A 16173-nucleotide genomic window follows, 5' to 3' on the forward strand; every position below is an offset into this window, starting at 1 on the left:
GGAGACGGCCAGCTAACCCACAATAGCCTGGGACCTGCTAAAACAAAGATGTGCCCAGCACTGAGAGGAAGGGAAACAGACCTGTTTGTGCCAAGGCCTGGACAGCAGGGGTGGGGTGGGGGGAGCCAGGGAGCAGAACCGGCGCCTCCCAGGCAGAAGGGACAGTGTGTACAGAAGGCCTGGGGCGGTGTGCCGGAGGACCCAAGAGGAAGCCACAGGCCTGCGAGGGGGAAGAACGGCTGTGGGGGAAGGCAGCTCAGTAGGATTTGTCCGGAGCGTTGGGGATTTTCCTTGTGTATGGTGTGGTGTGTCTGTGTTTGGAATGGAGTCCGCTCTGGTTACTCCATGACAAATTACAGGGTTCTGGGGGCGGAGTGGGGAGGGCAGCTTATATTTCTCAAGATGGCTACAACCATCCCATGCCCACTGGTCCACCGGAGTCTCCCCCCGCCACACACACACACCCCGCCAGCACCCCGTCTGGTGTCTAGCGCCCCAGCTGTGACACAGCGTGACACCCTGCACCAGATGTCCACTTTTGGGGGGGGCGGGGTCCCTGAGTGTGAGGGAGGGGTGGGTGATGACCGAAGTCCAGCACTTGCCCAGCTGCCGGGCTAGGAGGACGCCCGCCCAGGCCGGCTGGATGGGCCATTCACCGCTGGCCTCGGCTCCTGGACCCTAGGCCAAGGCAGCTCTGTCATATCTCAAGGCACGGGAAAGCAGCCACCTTCCACTTCCTCTGTTATGGTGGGGGATGGTTTCGGGTTTTTTTTTTTTTTTTTTTTTTTTTGGTGGGGGGTGAGTAACAGAATTAAGGAAGGAGGCAGAGGGAGTTTCTGGAAGGAATCAAGAGGTTTAGAAGGGTGCTGGGAGGGTGGATGGGAAAAAAAAAAAAAAGCCAAAAAGAAAAGTTGCGGCTAGCGCACCCAGGTGGTAGACCTTTAAGGCGGAGACGCAGGGAGACGTGGGGGAACCAGGCAGGACCGGGCGGAGCAAAAAAGCAGCTCTCAAGCCCCCCTGATCGGGTCCTGGGCGACTACATCTCCCAGCACCGCTCGCTCCAGGCCGCGGGAAGGGGAGGAATAACCAAAAAAAAAAAAAAAAGTTTTGAGCCAAGCATTCCCGGAATGCGCTTCCTGCCGGCGCGCGGGGAGGCAGCCCCGGGGGCGCGCACTGGCCCGGCCGGGCCCAGCATGGCCGAGCTCAGGAAAACTTTCTCCCGCCTGCGGGGTCGGGAGAGGCTTCCCCGGAAAAAATCGGACGCGAAGGAGCGCGGTGAGACTTCGGGGGGCCAAGTTGGGCACGGACGGGCAGGCGGGGAGGACAGAGGCCACCGGGAGAGGAGGAGGAGGAGAGGGGCGCGCCAAGGTCCCTCCCCACCCCATACACACACACACACACACACACACACACACACACTGCGCGCGACCCCGGGATGGTGGCGAGGGGTCCCCGGCGCCCCCACCCCACTCCCAAGAAGTGGACAGCCTCAGGCCTGGGTGCCTGGAGCCCGGGTGGGCTAGGGGTCCCCCGAGGCGAGGGGCTGAGGGGTGGGGGAGGGTGAGCGCGGACCGTTATGCGCGCCTGGTCCTGGGGATGCCAGCGCCCGTGGACTCCTGGGAGGCCCATGGAGGAGGACCTCGCCTCGACAGGAAGTGGGGCCGCCACGGGGTGCCTGGGGAGCCGGGCAGTCTGGGGTGGGAAGGGTGGGAGGGGTGGAAGGACCCGCTGGGAGGCTCGGAGACGAGGGAGGGGAGGACGCCGCCAGCCAGGGCAATGGACAAGCAGAGCCAGGGATACAAAAATGGAAGGGGAGGGTGGGGGTTCCGCAGAAGGGACAGCCGTGGAACACCCCTTTCTCGCTCCCTCCGCTAACCAGCTGGCCACAGCTGGGTCCCGAGAAACTGCCCTCTTGGTATACGGATGGGGAAACTGAGGCAGGCAACCAGTTTGGGCCAGTGAAATGACTGCTGCGGTTCTTGGCATTGTGGTGGACAAGAGACCCCCCTGCCACCATGGAAAAGGGGACTTGGAGGAGGGGGTCCCAGGAGGAGGGGGAGGTTGGCCAGTGGGCAGGGAGGACTCAGGGGGTCCCAGGAGGAGGAAGAAGGGGGTGGCCAGTGGACAGACAGGACTCAGCTTAGGGAATTAGTTAAAGGAGGCAAGCGGGCCTCTTCCCCCATCTTTTTCAAAGATTCCCAAGGTGTCCCAGGGCAGGGGGAAGCCCCTAGGTGTGTCCACACGGGGGGACACAGCCTGTGAGGTCAAGAGTGCGGGAGAAGGACGGTGGCAGTGGAGAATGGAAACGACCCCAACCTCGGTGTTGGCTGAACCCCTTCACTGAGCAGAGGGGATACCAGCAGACAGGGAGGGTCCCCGGGGGGAACTGGGCTGCAGGGCCTGGACCTTGGAGCCGTGGGAAAGACACACTGAAGCTAAAGGAAGCTGGCTGACCCCAAGGGCCACCCGGGGAAAACCCAACAAGGTCCGGTCCTCGTCCATGGTGATGGCAGGTCCCCCACACGCACCACCACCCCCGCCCCCCAGGGGCTGATCTGCGCCCGCCTGCGCCTGCTGGGGTGGGTGGAGACGGATGGCCCTGGGCTGGGCCTCAGTCTCCTCTGCCCTCCCCAGGTCGCCCAGCGCAGCCGCAGCAGCAGCAGCGTCAGGAGCCCAGCCCTCCAGAGCCGCCGGAGCCCCAAGCCCTTCCAGGAGCGCAGGCAGCTGCTGCTGCTGCTCCGGCTGCAGCCCACGGTCCCTCCAGCCCCGAGGCTTCGCGCAGCCCCGCGCGCGGCGCCTACCTCCAGAGCCTCGAGCCCAGCAGCCGGCGATGGGTGCTGGGTGGCGCCAAGCCCCCCGAGGAGACGGCCGGCGCAGTGCCCGGAGCACCCGGTGGCGGTGAGCCGGCCGGGGAGATCTGGTACAACCCCATCCCGGAGGAAGACCCCAGGTCGCCCCCAGCGCGCAGTGAGCCCCAGGCGGGCCCTGCCGACCCGGATGGCCTCGCCCCGCAAGGTAACTGAGACACACACACACAGACACCCTTGTCATGGCTGGCCACCCTATCCCCGTGCCCCAACCCACCCCGATCTCTTGCTAGGTGCAACCCCCAGCAGCCCACCCGCCAAGGCCTCCCGCACCAAGTCTCCTGGACCAGCCAGGCGCCTCTCCATGAAGATGAAGAAGCTACCGGAGCTCCGACGCCGCCTCAGCCTCCGGAGCAGCCGGACAGGCCGTGAGCGCGACAGGACCGCGCCTGCGGCGGGCTCGGTCATCAGCCGCTACCACCTGGATAGCAGCGTGGTCGGGGGTCCCGGGGGGCGTCCGGCAGGGGCGGCTCGCAGCCCCAGGGCTGGATACCTCAGCGATGGAGACTCACCCGAGCGCCCTGGGGGTGGCCCACCGTCTCCCGAGGCCTTCCGACCCTACGAGGCGGGGCCGGCGGCGACCCGGGCCCCCCCTGCTGCGCTCTGGGGTCGCCTCAGCCTGCACCTGTACGGGATTGGGGGGCTGCGGCCTGCGCCAGGGGCCACCCCCAGGGACCTGTGCTGCCTGCTCCAAGTGGACGGGGTGGCCAGGGCCCGCACGGGGCCGCTGCCAGGGGGACCGGATTTCCTGCGCCTGGATCACACTTTCCACCTGGAGCTCGAGGCCGCCCGTCTCCTGCGCGCCCTGGTGCTGGCCTGGGATCCCGGTGTCAGGCGCCACCGGCCCTGTGCCCAGGGCACCGTGCTGCTGCCCGCCGTGTTCCGAGGTAGGGCGCCCCCCCCAAAGCGACTCGAGGACCCCAGGGAGGGACAGACATCCCCACGTGGGAGACCAGCACCTGCCTACCTGCCCCCCCAACACACACACATACCCTCCACTCTGTGCGTCTTCAGGCTGCCAGGCCCAGCAGCTGGCCGTGCGCCTAGAGCCCCAGGGTCTCCTGTACGCCAAGCTGACGCTGTCGGAGGAGCAGCACGAGGCTGCGGCTGAGCCCCGCGTCTTCGGCCTGCCCCTGCCGCTGCTCGTGGAGCGCGAGCGGCCTCCGGGCCAGGTGCCGCTCATCATCCAGAAGTGCGTGGGGCAGATTGAGCGCCGGGGGCTGCGGGTGAGCGCATCACGACACCTGGCCCGGATTCCCTTCCCGGCTTCGCTTCCCGGGGCATGGGGGGCTTCCCTTCCCGGGACAGGGGGGGTTTCCCTTCCCGGGGCATGGGGGGTTTCGCTTCCCGGGGCATGGGGGGCTTCCCTTCCCGGGGCATGGGGGGCTTCCCTTCCCGGGACAGGGGGGGTTTCCCTTCCCGGGGCATGGGGGGCTTCCCTTCCCGGGACAGGGGGGCTTTGCTTCCCGAGGGATGGGGGTCTTCCCTTCCTGGGGCATGAGGGGCTTTGTGCCCGAGGCATGGGAGGCTTCCCTTCCCGGTGCAGGGGGGCTTCCCTTTTTGGGACGGGGGGGGGGCTTTCCTTCCCGGGCATGGGGGCATTCCCTTCCCCGGGGCATGGGGGGGATAGGGGATGGGTTTGGCCAGCCCTGTGCACGCCACCCACAACCCTTCCTGGATCTGTCCCCCCCCACCGCCTCCCACCCCAGGTAGTGGGCCTGTACCGGCTGTGCGGTTCAGCCGCGGTGAAGAAAGAGCTAAGGGACGCTTTTGAGCGCGACAGCGCTGCCGTCTGCCTCTCAGAGGACCTGTACCCCGACATCAACGTCATCACCGGTCAGCTCGGCCGTTCCTCCTCCCGCCTCACCCCTGCCCTGCCTCCTCCCCACCCCGCCTCACCCCTGCCCCGCTGGCCGTTCCCTTGCCTGGGTACGGAAGCCCCTGACAGGAGCTGCTGGGGGGGTGTGCATACCCCCTCATCTCTGCCACAGGCATCCTCAAGGATTACCTCCGCGAGCTGCCCACCCCGCTCATCACCCAGCCCCTCTACCAGGTGGTGCTGGAAGCCATGGCCAGGGGACCTCCGAGCAGGGCGCCTCCCCCTAGCCCCGGAGGCACCCGGGAGCTGCTCAACTGCCTGCCCGATGTGGAAAGGGTAAGCTGTGCCTGGTGGACACCAGCAAGAGTGTGTCCTCCGGGGCCGGGGCCAGCACCCCATTGTCCAGCTTTGAGGACCAAGGACCCCCCCCAGCAGCAGTGTGTCCTCCAGGGCCAGGGCCAGCACCCCACTGTCCAGCTTTGAGGACCAAGGAACACCCCCAGCAGCAGCAGTGTGTCCTCCAGGGCCAGGGCCAGCACCCCACTGTCCAGCTTTGAGGACCAAGGACCCCCCCAGCAGCAGCAGTGTGTCCTGTGGGGTGGGGCCAGCACCCCACTGTCCAGCTTTGGAGACCGAGGACCACCCCCCCCCCCAGCAGCAGCACCCCAGGGTGGGTTGGGGGCGGGCAGGCAGAGGTGTGAGTGGCCCAAGCTCACACAGCCCCTGGCCATGCGACCCTGACCCTGCCGCAGTGGCCGCCCCCTGCTTGTACACACCTTCCTGGCCTCTCACACATATACACACACAGTGGCAAGGCGGGGTGGGGGGTTCAAGGTCAGGCCCAGACCTTGCCTTTGGCCTCTGTCTGTGCTTCCGGGAGCGACTGGGCGCTCCTAGGGTGTCCCTCACCGCTTTCCCACTCACCCACCCCCGGTCCCACCAGGCCACGCTGACCCTTCTCCTGGACCATCTGCGCCTCGTCTCCTCCTTCCACGCCCACAACCGCATGACCCCGCAGAACCTGGCCGTGTGCTTCGGCCCCGTGCTGCTGCCGGCGCGCCAGGCGCCCGCCCGGCCCCGCATCCGCGGCTCGGGCCCCGGCGTCGCCAGCGCCGTGGACTTCAAGCGCCACATTGAGGTGCTTCACTACCTGCTGCAGTCCTGGCCAGGTGAGTCCCTCTCCTCGTCGTCCCGCCCCCCCTCCGAGGGGGCGTGCCGCTCCCGGCGGCCAATCGGAGCCTCGGCCCAGGGGCCGGCCACGCCCACTTTCCTGGCCCAGCTCAGAGCCCGCCAATCCGCTTTGGAGGCGACCCGAGGCCCCGCCCCCCCGGAGCTGCCCATCACCCGGTTGCCCGAGCAACCAGCCTGCCCTTCCGCCCTCAGACCCGCGCCGGCCTCCTGAGGCGCCCGCCGTCGCCCCGTACCTGCGGCCCAAGCGGCAGCAGCAGCATCAGCCGCAGGCGCCGCCGCACCTGCTGCAGACGGACCCCGAGGTGGTGCCTCGACCCCGCGGCCGGGGAGGCCCCGAGAGCCCCCCGAGCAACCGCTACGCCGGCGACTGGAGCGTCTGCGGCCGGGACTTCCTGCCCTGCGGCCGGGACTTCCTGTCGGGGCCCGACTACGACCACGTGACGGGCAGCGACAGCGACGAGGACGAGGACGACGACTTCGACGCGCCTTTCAACCCGCACCTGAACCTCAAAGACTTCGACGCCCTCATCCTGGACCTGGAGCGCGAGCTCTCCAAGCAGATCCACGTGTGCCTCTGAGGGGGCGGGCCGTCGCCAAGGCCCGGGTTGCTAGGGGCGAGGCCAGCTGCCAGTCATCCCTCCAGGGACTTTGGGGGGGGACCCCCTGCCCCCCGGCCCTCCTGCTGTCCTGGGCTCACTGTCCTTCCGCCCAGGGGGGGCTTGCTCTTGTGCAGGGATAGTTCTTGCCCACCTCTGCCAGGCTGGCCTCAGGCCTTCCCCCCCCGAGCCCTGGGTGGCATCAGGATGGCGGGACGCCCAGCACTGCCCACCACCACCACCACCACCACCACCACCGTCCTCCCAAATCTTCTGGCTGCTGCCAACCCAATCAGTATTAGCCTCTGAGCCCTGCACTGCCTTGTCTTCCCCCCCCTCCCCAGAACGTGCCCCTAGCAAGGACGCTCACAAGGTGCTGGGGGACACGGGGATGGGGTGTGTGTGTGTGTGTGTGTGTGTCAGGGAGCGAGGGTCAGCCCCTCCCTCAGCACTGGCCTCCCTGTGGCAATCTGAGATGCCAGGGTGTGGCCCTCCTCTCTCTCACACACACACTGCCTTCTTACCACCCCCACAAAAAGAACAAAACAACGGAGCACTTAAACCCTCCTGCACAGGAGGGGCCCCACCCGAGGCATCAGGCTGGGGGACATCACTGGTACGGAATGTATTTATTGACCCGTGTGTGCGTGTCGTGTGGCTTGCCTTGCCGCCACGCTGGCGCTGGAGGGACCACCGAGGAGGGACTTGGTGGCGCCCAGGTAGGGGCCCCCACATTCACTTCCGTCTCTCTGGACAATAAACCGATACTGCACACAATAAACCAGTACTGGACCCCTGGTGGGTCCAGTGTGTGAGAGAGGATGGGCCTGGGGAAGGGAGAGGGGCCGGGCGCACTGACCAGCAGCCTCAGACGGCCAGGGCACCTTCCCGGAAGTCTGTCTTTCCAATGAGGATGTTGACCACCACGCTGTGGCCGTCTTGGTACTGCTTCTGGGCCTCCCGGAGCACGCTTGTCACCTGGTCCTCGTTGTCCTGGGACAGCAGCAGGCCCTGGGCCCCCAGCCCCATGGCTGCCTTGTGGTAATCTGAAAGAGGACATCAGATGCAAACAGGTCGCCAGCCTGTCACACGGCTGACCTGGCTTGGGGACCGGGTCAGACTGGAGGCAGTTGGCATGACCCGGCCCATCACGTGGCTGGCCCGGGGAACTAGGTCAGACGGCACACACGGCTGGGGTCCAGGGACAGAGTCAGATGCCAGGGACCTGGCCCATAATGCAGGCAGCCTGGAGACAAGGTCAGGCAGCAGGGACCCGGCCCACCACGTGGCTAGGGCCAGGGACAGGGTCAGAGAACTGGCCTGGGGACAGGGTCAGACGACAGGGACCTGGCCCATCACACGGCTAACCCCAGGATCTGAGATGGCTCGGAAGAGAGACAGCCTGGCAGGGCCCACCACGTGCTCTGGCTGTCCCCTCCTTCGGCCACTTACCAGTGTAAGCCAGGCCACAGGCTACGCTGCTGCCCAAGATGGGCACCTGCTCCCGAGCGATCTGGGTCCAGCAGGCATCGTTCCCTATCAGCGCGATCACTGGGACCTACGGGGTTCGAGGACAGGGCCAGGCTGCGACCTCCAGGAGCCAGCAGCACCCCTGGGCCCCAGGCTCTCTCCCCCTGACAGCAGCCGGGCTCACCTTGTGTCTGACGAACGTGTCGAATTCAATGAGGCTATAGCCAAAGGCTCCATCCCCAAACAGGCACCACACCTAGAGAGGAAGAGGGGACAGCGGGCTATGCTCCCCCAGCCCAGGCAGCAGCAGCCACACCCACCCACCCAGGCTCCCGGGCCTCACCTCAGCCTCTGGCAGGCACAGCTTGGCACCAAGAGCGAATCCTGCCCCGACTCCAAGAGTCCCAAAGGCCCCTAGAGGAGGGACCGACAGCCAGCTGGGTGAGGAGCGCCCCCAGGCAGCGCCACCCGGGGCAGGGGACCTGTCTTACCAGGATCAAGCCAGCGCAGGGGGCCGCGGGGTTGTACCAGGTGGGCGGCGGTGCCCACAAAGTCGCCACCGTCGACCACCAGAAGCGAGTTGTCGGGCAGGACCTCCTCCACCAGCTGCAGCACCCGCACCGGGTTCAGGTGCTGGGCCACGGGCTTCGCCGCCTTCTCCCTGCGACAGGGTGCTGAAGGTGAGCAGGGGACCCCCCCACACACACAGCCAGAACCTCCCTCACCCCGCACTGCCCCGCACTGCACCGAAAAGTCTTCTCCTTCTGGCGGTCGGCTTCCCGCAGCTCCTCCACCCAGTCCGACGGCCACTTCTGGCCCTCGAGGCCTCCCACCAGCTTCAGCACAAAGGAGCCTACGTCTCCTGGGCAGAGAAAGCAGACAGAGCTGCAACACAACCGCCCCCCGCCTCCCCGGTACACGACTCCCCCTGCAGAACCCCAGCAGGTGGCCAACAGCAGTACCCACATGCGCTCTCGGGCAAGGCAGGTGGCCAGCACAGAGGTGGGGACACAGTATGACCACTGCAAGCCTTGCCCCGTGCCACATCTTCCCCCCTCGCTGTCCAGGTGCTGTCAACGCCGCCATCAGCTAAACCAGCCTCATTTCCCCACGCGTGCCCCTCCGTGGGGTCCATGGCAGCAGGGTGAGCCAGTGACTGGCAGGGGTTCCCGTCATAGACAGTCAACCCTTATGCGTCCCTACTCTAGGCCACCTGCTCCGGTCGCCTGGTCCAGCGGCTCCAGTCAACTTTCCCAGACACGCTGCTTAGTTACAGGCAACTTCCTCAGAGACAAAGCAGGAAGCAGCAAGGGGCACACGGCAGCGCAAGGACCTCAGTGGGGTCGGAGCAGGGGGCCCGTCCCCGGGGCAGGGAGCCGGGTATTGGCAGGCACGCACCCATGCCTCCCTCCAGAGCCAGTACCAAGCCCAGGCTGGCCTGCACCTGCACGGGGGCCTGGAGAGGAACCAGCAGGATGGGCGCGGTGGGGAAGGGCATCCCGGGGCTCACCCTGCACGGCCTCGTGCGGCTTCCAGAATATGTCCGAGTTGAGTAGCATCTCATCTCGGTTGCGGTTGGCGATGATGATCTTGCAGCTCCGGCTGAAGACGCGGCCGTAGGACAGGCGGAAGTCACACACGATCCCTGGGGTCAGGAGCCGGGCGGGGGGGGGATGGTGGGGTGGTCAGCATCGTCCAGGACCAGGGCCCTCCCTGATCTGCTGTGACGGCGCCGGGGAACAGCCCGGCCCTCCACGTCCCTCCCCGTCCCTCCCCGTCCCTTGTAGCTGTGTGTCAGTAGCTCCCCACCACTGCCTTAGCTAAGCTGGCCTAGACGGCGCCTTTTTGTTTTGGTTTTAAAGACATAATTATTCAAGAGACAGGATGACAGAGAGAGGATGAAACGGAAACATCTTCCACCTGCTGGCTCACTCCCCAAGTGGCCAAAACAGGTGGCATCTAGCCAGGTTGAAGCCAGGAGCCAGGAGTTTCATCCTGGCCTCTCGTGTGAGTGCGGGGGGGGGGGGGGGTCCCCCAAGCGCTTGGGCTATCCTCTGCTGCTTTGAAGCTACGAGCTGGAGTGGAAGAGGAGCAGCTGGGGCTCGAACTGGTGCTCGTACGGGATGCTTGGTGTCGCGGGCGGAGGCTTAACTTGCTATACCATATGCTGGCCCCGCAAGTTTATTTCTTTCCTAGCAGAATCTTTGGAAGCCGTACGGGGCTGGCACCGTGGCACTTCAACGTGAGCTGCCCATTTATGTGCCAGCGTCCCACACCAAAGCGTCAGGTCCAGCCCTGGCTGCTGCACCTGCCATCCGGACCCCCGGCTCTCGCATTGGGCAAGGCAAAGGCAGGCTTCGGGCGGTGTGTCAGGTCCCATTCAGGACACCTGCGCCCCGCGTGAGCGTGGCCTGAGATCCAATCCCAGCGGCTCCGCCTCCGACTCCAGCTTCCTGCTCACGCACACCCAAGGAGGCGGCAGGCGATGGCTCACGGGCTCCGGTCCCGCCTCCATCCACGTGCGAGACCCCGATTGGAGTCCCAGGCTCCTGGCCTAGGCCTGGTCCAGATGTTGCCCGCATCTGGGGAATGAGCCAGCAGACACGAGAACCTTCTCTCTCTCGGCCTTCCAAATAAAACCACACATGTACAAATCTTCACAATGCAGGGTCTGTCACGGTAGCCTGGCAGCTAAAGTTCCTCACCTTGCACGCACCAGGATCCCCTGAGTGCCAGTTTGTACCCAGGTAGCCCCCACTTCCCTTCCCAGCTCCCTGCTTGTGGCCTGGGAAAGCAGTGGAGGACGGCCCAAAGCCTTGGGCCCCTGCACCTGCGTGGGAGACCCCGGGGAGGCTCCTGGTTCCTGGCTTCGGATCGGCACAGCTAGCCACTTGGGGAGTGAATCAGCAGACAGAATATCTTCCTCTTTGTCCTCCTCTCTGTATATCTGACTTTCCAATAAAAATAAATAAATCTAAAAAAAAAAAAAAGCAGAGTATGGGAGGGTGTGTCCTGGAGGTCACTGCTGCAGGAGACCCAGGCCACCGCACACAGCTGCAGGCTTGCCTGCCTAGGCAGGTGATCCCTGGGTGGGGGTCCCTAACAAGACCCTGATGAGTAGGGGCAGGGTCACGGGGGAAGAGACTGGGGGGAGAGGAGCTGGGGGCGGGCAGGGAGGGCCCACCTGCCAACACGACCACATCAGCCTTCTTCAGGGCGGCCCCGCGGTTCTGCCGGATGTGGAGCGGGTGGTTGCGGCCCAGCAGGCCCCGTGCCATCCCCCCAAGGAAGCAGGGGATGCCCAGGGTCTCCACGGCAGCCCTGGGGGGTGGGGAGGGGGGCAATGGAGTAGACGGGAGGTCAGATGGCCAAGGGCCCCAGCCCCTCCCTGACAGGTCAGCCCAGGGGGTGGGGGCGGACCCAGGAAGGTGGTCGAGGCACAGCCTGGCCGGGGCGTCTCACCGGAGCTTGTGGGCAGGTGTCGGGGGCAGCAGGGCCTGGCTCCCTAGCACCAGCAGGGGCCTCTTGGCTCGGCTCAGGACCTCCATGCAGCGCTGCACCTGGGGTGGGAGCCCCAAGCGTCACCCAGGGCTCCTGAGATCCAGGCGAGGGCCTACTAAGGGGCAGAGAGTGGTCCCCTGCGAGAGGAGGGGCAGGGAGGTGGCTTCACCTGCTGTGGGGGCGCCTGGGGGATGTTCAGGGGCAGGGGCCCCTCGGGCTGCGGCTCCCAAGCCCCTGCAAAGAGGTTGGCCAGGTAATTCTCCAGGTACCTGCAGGGGGCAGAGGGGAGAAGTCAGGGTGGGCTGGGGACTCTGCCGCCTGCTTGCCACAGTCCTGTTCCCAGAGCTCACACACACACACACACACACACACACACACACATCCACCCCCATTCCCAGAGCCTCTGCTTTCCTTCCGCTCCAGCTGCACAGGGTCCTGTAGACACGCCCTGCCTGGGGCACGGACCCGGAGGGACACTCTGTCTAGCCAAGGGCAGGCACGTGAACGCTGGCAGGGCGCCGACAGCAAATCAAGTGGAGGGAGGAAGTCGGCACGAGGCAGTTACAAGGGAAGACAGGAGAGAGAGAGAGAGGGGAGGGGAGACGGGAGGAGGAAGTGAAGGCCGTGGCCAAGCTCAAGGCACTCACGCTCACGCTCACGCGCCTGCAGCCCTGCCCCGCCCCCCCCACCCCGCATCACCCCATGGCTGCCCTGGCACTACAGCTGAAGAAGACACAGGAGGAGGAGGAGCGGGGCAAGCCGACGGCTCCTGCCGTTCCTTGCAAGCTGGTGGCCCCCGAGCCCCCCGACACAGCCTCCCCCGCCCCCCGCTGCTGCGTGTCAGAGAAGGGGACGCCCCCCCCCACGTACCAGTAGATCCCCCGGGCCACCAGGCCGTGGGGCGGCTTGGATGGCAGCACCTCCTTCTCCACCAGGAAGTAGGGGTACATGGTGTCGATGGGCAGCTCCACGAACACGGGCCCTGTGGCAGGGAAGGGGGGGCGTGACGCTCAGCCTGCGAGCCACCCCCCCTCGCCCAGCCCCACCCCCTCTCCTCACTCACCTGGGGTGCCCGACTGGGCGGCGGCCATGGCGGCCCTCAGGGTGGGCACGATGTCTCGCACCCTGCGCACGGACGCGCAGAACTTGCACAGCGGCCGGAACAATGACATCTGGTCGATGGCCTGGAGTGCACCCCGTTTCTGGGGGTGGGGTGCGGGGGGAGGAGCACGGGGAGGAGGACAGCACCGACTGAGTTCTCCCCCAGCCTCTTTGGGGACCCTGATCCACCCCACCCGTCCCTCTTCCCACGGCCCAGGCACCTGCAGCAGGGTGGCGGCGGCCCCACCCAGAAGCAGGACAGGCGACTGCGCCATCTGTGCGTTCTTGACCGCGGTGACGGTGTTAGTGAGGCCGGGGCCCGCCGTCACGGCCGCCACACCCACCGTTCCTGATGGGACACAAGACAGCCCCATCAGGGACCACCACAGCCCTCCTGACCACTGTCCCCCCGCCCCGGCCCTGCTCCCTCCCCACCCCACCAACCCCACCGGCCCCCTCACCAGTCAGGCGGGCCACAGCGTCAGCGGCAAAGACGGCCGTGACCTCGTGGCGGGTGTCCACCACGCGGATGCCCAGCTTCTCGCAGGCCACGAGTAGCGGGGAAATGTGACCGCCCACGAGCGTGAAGACAAAGCGCACGCCGTGTGCCTTCAGCACCGTGGCCACGCTCTCCCCGCCATGCCGGACGCTGGCCTTGTCCACCTGGGGCACAGGGGAGGGGTGACCACTGTCAGGGGGAGGCAGGGGTGGGGCAAGGCCAGGACAGCTCGGGGAGCAGAGACTGGGGGTCAGGGGTCAGAGGCTGGGGGTCAGGGGGCAAGGCCAGGGTGGCTCGAGGAGCGGTCAGAGGCTGGGGGGTCAGGGGGCAGTGCCAGGGTAGCTCAGGGAGCAGAGGCTGGGGGAGGGGGCAGTGCCAGGGTAGCTCAGGGAGCAGAGGCTGGGGGAGGGGGCAGTGCCAGGGCAGCTCAGGGAGCAGAGGCTGGGGTCGGGGGCAGAGACTGGGGGGTCAGGGGACAGGGCCAGGGTGGGTCGGGGAACAGTCAGAAGCTGGGGGGTCAGGGGGCAGTGCCAGGGTGGGTCGGGGAGCAGTCTTAGGCTTGGGGGTCAGGGGGCAGTGCCAGGGTGGCTCGGGGAGCAGTCTTAGGCTGGGGGGTCAGGGGGCAGTGCCAGGGTGGTTCGGGGAGCAGTCAGAAGCTGGAGGTCAGGGGGCAGTGCCAGGGCGACTCGGGGAGCAGTCAGAGGCTGGGGGTCAGGGGGCAGGCAGGGCCAGGGCATCTCAGGGAGCAGAGATGGGGAGGTCAGGGGTCAGAGGCTGGGGGTCAGGAGGCAAGGCCAGGTTGGCTCGGGGAGTAAAATATGGGTTGGGTGGAGGAGGGCAGGGAACTTTGCTGTTGAGGAAGGCATGCCCCCTCCAACATGCCCATCCCTGAAACCCAAATCGGCCCAAGCCAAGACCCAAAGACTGACAGCTCAGGCTTTCTTCAGCAGCCCTCCTCCCCTTCCAGAACAATGGGGCAATCAACCAGGCAGGGTGAGGTGAGAAGCGGATGACATAACCCAGGGGACTGGGGCAGGAGGTTGCTTGTCCTTGGGCAGCCCTGCGGGGCCTGGCAGCGGGCCTGCCAGCTAACCTCAGCCTGCCTGCCTGCCTGCCTCTTGGGCTGCTTAGCTAACCTGGGCCACACGTGCCAGCAGAGGCACTGCCCAGCCCCCCCAGCCTGCACCCCCCGCCTGGGGAAGGACCGTGCCTTTTAAGATGCCATACCCACCTCAAGACCACGGGCCTTGGCTCCTGCTAGGATGGGAAGGGCTCTGGGCAGACCCAGCTAACAAAAATGCAAGAGCGGTGTCGGCTAGGAGAGGCCCAAATGCAGACGGCTACTGGAGGGAGCTGCCAAGCTGCCCCCACCTCTCCGGGCCTCCAGCCCCCGCTTTCCAGGGACTTGGGGGGGGGGGGGGGGGGGAGTGGAGAATGGATTCCTCAAGGATGCAAAACTGGGCAAGGGGACCTGTGTGGCAAACCTGTCACCCGGCAGGAACCCCCACTCTCCCCCCTCACACACACATTCTTGGTTTAAGAAATGCATTCACAGAAATGAGGTCTTCCCAGTCCGCCCCCCCCCAAAAAAAAGACCGCTGGGGGCTCCTGGAGAAGGAACTGGGCGTGGTTCCCTGCCTTGCACAGCTTGGTACGCCATGGGGGGGCAAAGTCCTGGGCAGGCTTCGCCAGATAAACTCGGGGAACTGCAAGTCGCGCTGTAAGGGCCCCTCCCTCCTTGTCCTGCTGTCCCCCAGCACTCCCCCCTCCCGGGGTCTGCACCCTCACACACACACACGCACACACACGCACACACACACACACACCTTGTGCAGCAGCCGATGGAAGAGCCCCAGCCGGTGCGCGGCGCCCAGCAGGGCGGCCAGCAGCGTCGTGCTGGTCAGCAGCAGCAACGGAGGCCAGAGGTTCCCAGCCGCGGGGGCGGCGGGGGCGGCGGGGGCGGCGGGGGTCTCCATGAGGCGGCACCTAGAGCAGAGATGGCAGTGCCAAGAGCTGTGCGTTCCGCATCCTTCCTGGGGAAGCTGGCACCTGCCCCGCGCGGAGCCACCCCAGGCCACGCCCCCTCGGCGCGGCCACGCCCCTCCACCGCCAATCACGAGGCCACGCCCCATCGACCCCCCAGTCACGAGGAGGCCCCGCCCTCGGCCGCCAATCACGATGAAGCCACGCCCTTCAGCCCCCCCCCCGGCTCGGCACGATCACGCCCCCTCAGCACCGGTAACGGCGGGGTCACGCCCCCTCCGCATCCAATAACGGCGCGGCCACGCCCCCTCGACCCCAGCCACGATGAGGCCACGCCCCCTCGGCCACCAGCCCCGGCGAGGCCCCGCCCCTGGTGACGCCAGCGTCTGACGTCACCGCCGCCCGACCGCATCCCCCTCCCTCCCCCGCCAGCGGGTCGACGCCACGGCGGCCACGTTGTCCTCACTTACCTACAGAATTACTCAAGGACCGAGCGGGGAGGGGGCAGCCCCGCGCCCTACGTCACGACCACGGCGCGGTCACGCCGGCCCAGCCAGGTGGCGGCGGGCTCCGCCTCTCGGACCCTGCTACGCTCGGGGCCGGGGTCAGGCCGCCTCAGGATGCTGCGCCGCCATGGCGCTGGCTCGGGACCAGGAAGGTACTTGTCCGGCCTTGGATGCCCGCTCACGTGACCCTGCGCGCGGCCGACTCCCCTCGCGCGCGCGCCCTCACCGGAGAGCCGCCCTGTGCGCATGCGTAACTCGGCGCCAGCGGCCCATGGGTCCCACCGGAGAGCGGCCCTGCGCGCATGCGTAACTCGGCGCCCGCGGCGACGGGCCCCCGAGAGCGGCCCTGCGCGCATGCGTAGCTCGGCGGCCGTAAGGCACCCCCCACCAAGAGCGGCCCTGCGCGCATGCGTAGCTCGGCTGGAGGACGGCCTAGAGCCTTGGGACCCTGCATCCGCATGGGAGACCCAGAAGAGGCTCCTGACCCCTGGCTTTGACTTTTGATTGGCCCAGCCCTAGAAATTATGACCGTTTACAGGATGGGCAAACGGATGCAAGATATCCCTCTATGTATATCCCTCTTCCATCCACTGACTCACTCCTTAAGTGGCTGCAATGGCCAGAGCTGAACTGATCCAGG

The 16173-nt window shown here is 66.6% G+C and overlaps 2 protein-coding genes across 4 annotated transcripts; one reads left to right on the top strand and one right to left on the bottom strand.

The window, feature by feature from the left end:
* Positions 1-1193: 1193 nt before the first annotated feature.
* Positions 1194-6488, top strand: SYDE1 (synapse defective Rho GTPase homolog 1). Of its 2 annotated transcripts, none has more exons than XM_040990421.1 (8): positions 1194-1275; positions 2635-3015; positions 3101-3754; positions 3882-4093; positions 4577-4703; positions 4859-5022; positions 5630-5855; positions 6070-6488. In XM_040990421.1, the coding sequence occupies exons 1-8, from the start codon at positions 1194-1196 to the stop codon at positions 6453-6455; spliced, it is 2232 nt and encodes a 743-aa protein (XP_040846355.1). In that variant the 3' UTR covers positions 6456-6488. The 2 variants fall into 2 exon arrangements, with proteins under 2 accessions (XP_040846355.1, XP_040846356.1); XM_040990422.1 differs by having other exon boundaries at positions 2878-3015.
* A 605-nt stretch (positions 6489-7093) lies between these two features.
* ILVBL (ilvB acetolactate synthase like) lies at positions 7094-15714 on the bottom strand. 2 transcript variants are annotated; one of them, XM_040990423.1, is made up of 16 exons: positions 15498-15714; positions 14871-15030; positions 13007-13208; positions 12767-12894; positions 12508-12646; positions 12315-12426; positions 11614-11713; positions 11406-11503; positions 11128-11264; positions 9454-9588; positions 8691-8805; positions 8435-8604; positions 8287-8357; positions 8128-8199; positions 7926-8031; positions 7094-7519 (listed from the first exon to the last, which is right to left on the bottom strand). In XM_040990423.1, the coding sequence occupies exons 2-16, from the start codon at positions 15018-15020 to the stop codon at positions 7341-7343; spliced, it is 1914 nt and encodes a 637-aa protein (XP_040846357.1). In that variant the 5' UTR covers positions 15021-15030; positions 15498-15714; the 3' UTR covers positions 7094-7340. The 2 variants fall into 2 exon arrangements, with proteins under 2 accessions (XP_040846357.1, XP_040846358.1); XM_040990424.1 differs by lacking the exon at positions 15498-15714 and having other exon boundaries at positions 14871-15073.
* Positions 15715-16173: the final 459 nt, after the last annotated feature.

This window comes from Ochotona curzoniae, unplaced genomic scaffold, assembly GCF_017591425.1.
Source record: "Ochotona curzoniae isolate NIBS_2020 unplaced genomic scaffold, NIBS_Ocur_1.0 contig_605, whole genome shotgun sequence".
Taxonomy (NCBI): domain Eukaryota; kingdom Metazoa; phylum Chordata; class Mammalia; order Lagomorpha; family Ochotonidae; genus Ochotona; species Ochotona curzoniae.

What these genes read in the sequence shown, in the direction of transcription:
- SYDE1 (XM_040990421.1), top strand. Translation starts at nt 1,194, where the DNA reads ATGGCCGAGCTCAGGAAAACTTTCTCCCGCCTGCGGGGTCGGGAGAGG. An exon ending in CGACATCAACGTCATCACCG is followed by an intron (nt 4,704 to 4,858) that starts GTCAGCTCGGCC and finishes TCTCTGCCACAG; the next exon opens with GCATCCTCAAGGATTACCTC. An exon ending in CCTGCTGCAGTCCTGGCCAG is followed by an intron (nt 5,856 to 6,069) that starts GTGAGTCCCTCT and finishes TTCCGCCCTCAG; the next exon opens with ACCCGCGCCGGCCTCCTGAG.
- ILVBL (XM_040990423.1), bottom strand. Translation starts at nt 15,020, where the DNA reads ATGGAGACCCCCGCCGCCCCCGCCGCCCCCGCCGCCCCCGCGGCTGGG. An exon ending in CGCCCAGTCGGGCACCCCAG is followed by an intron (nt 12,427 to 12,507) that starts GTGAGTGAGGAG and finishes TCCCTGCCACAG; the next exon opens with GGCCCGTGTTCGTGGAGCTG. An exon ending in CCCAGGCGCCCCCACAGCAG is followed by an intron (nt 11,504 to 11,613) that starts GTGAAGCCACCT and finishes CTCCCACCCCAG; the next exon opens with GTGCAGCGCTGCATGGAGGT.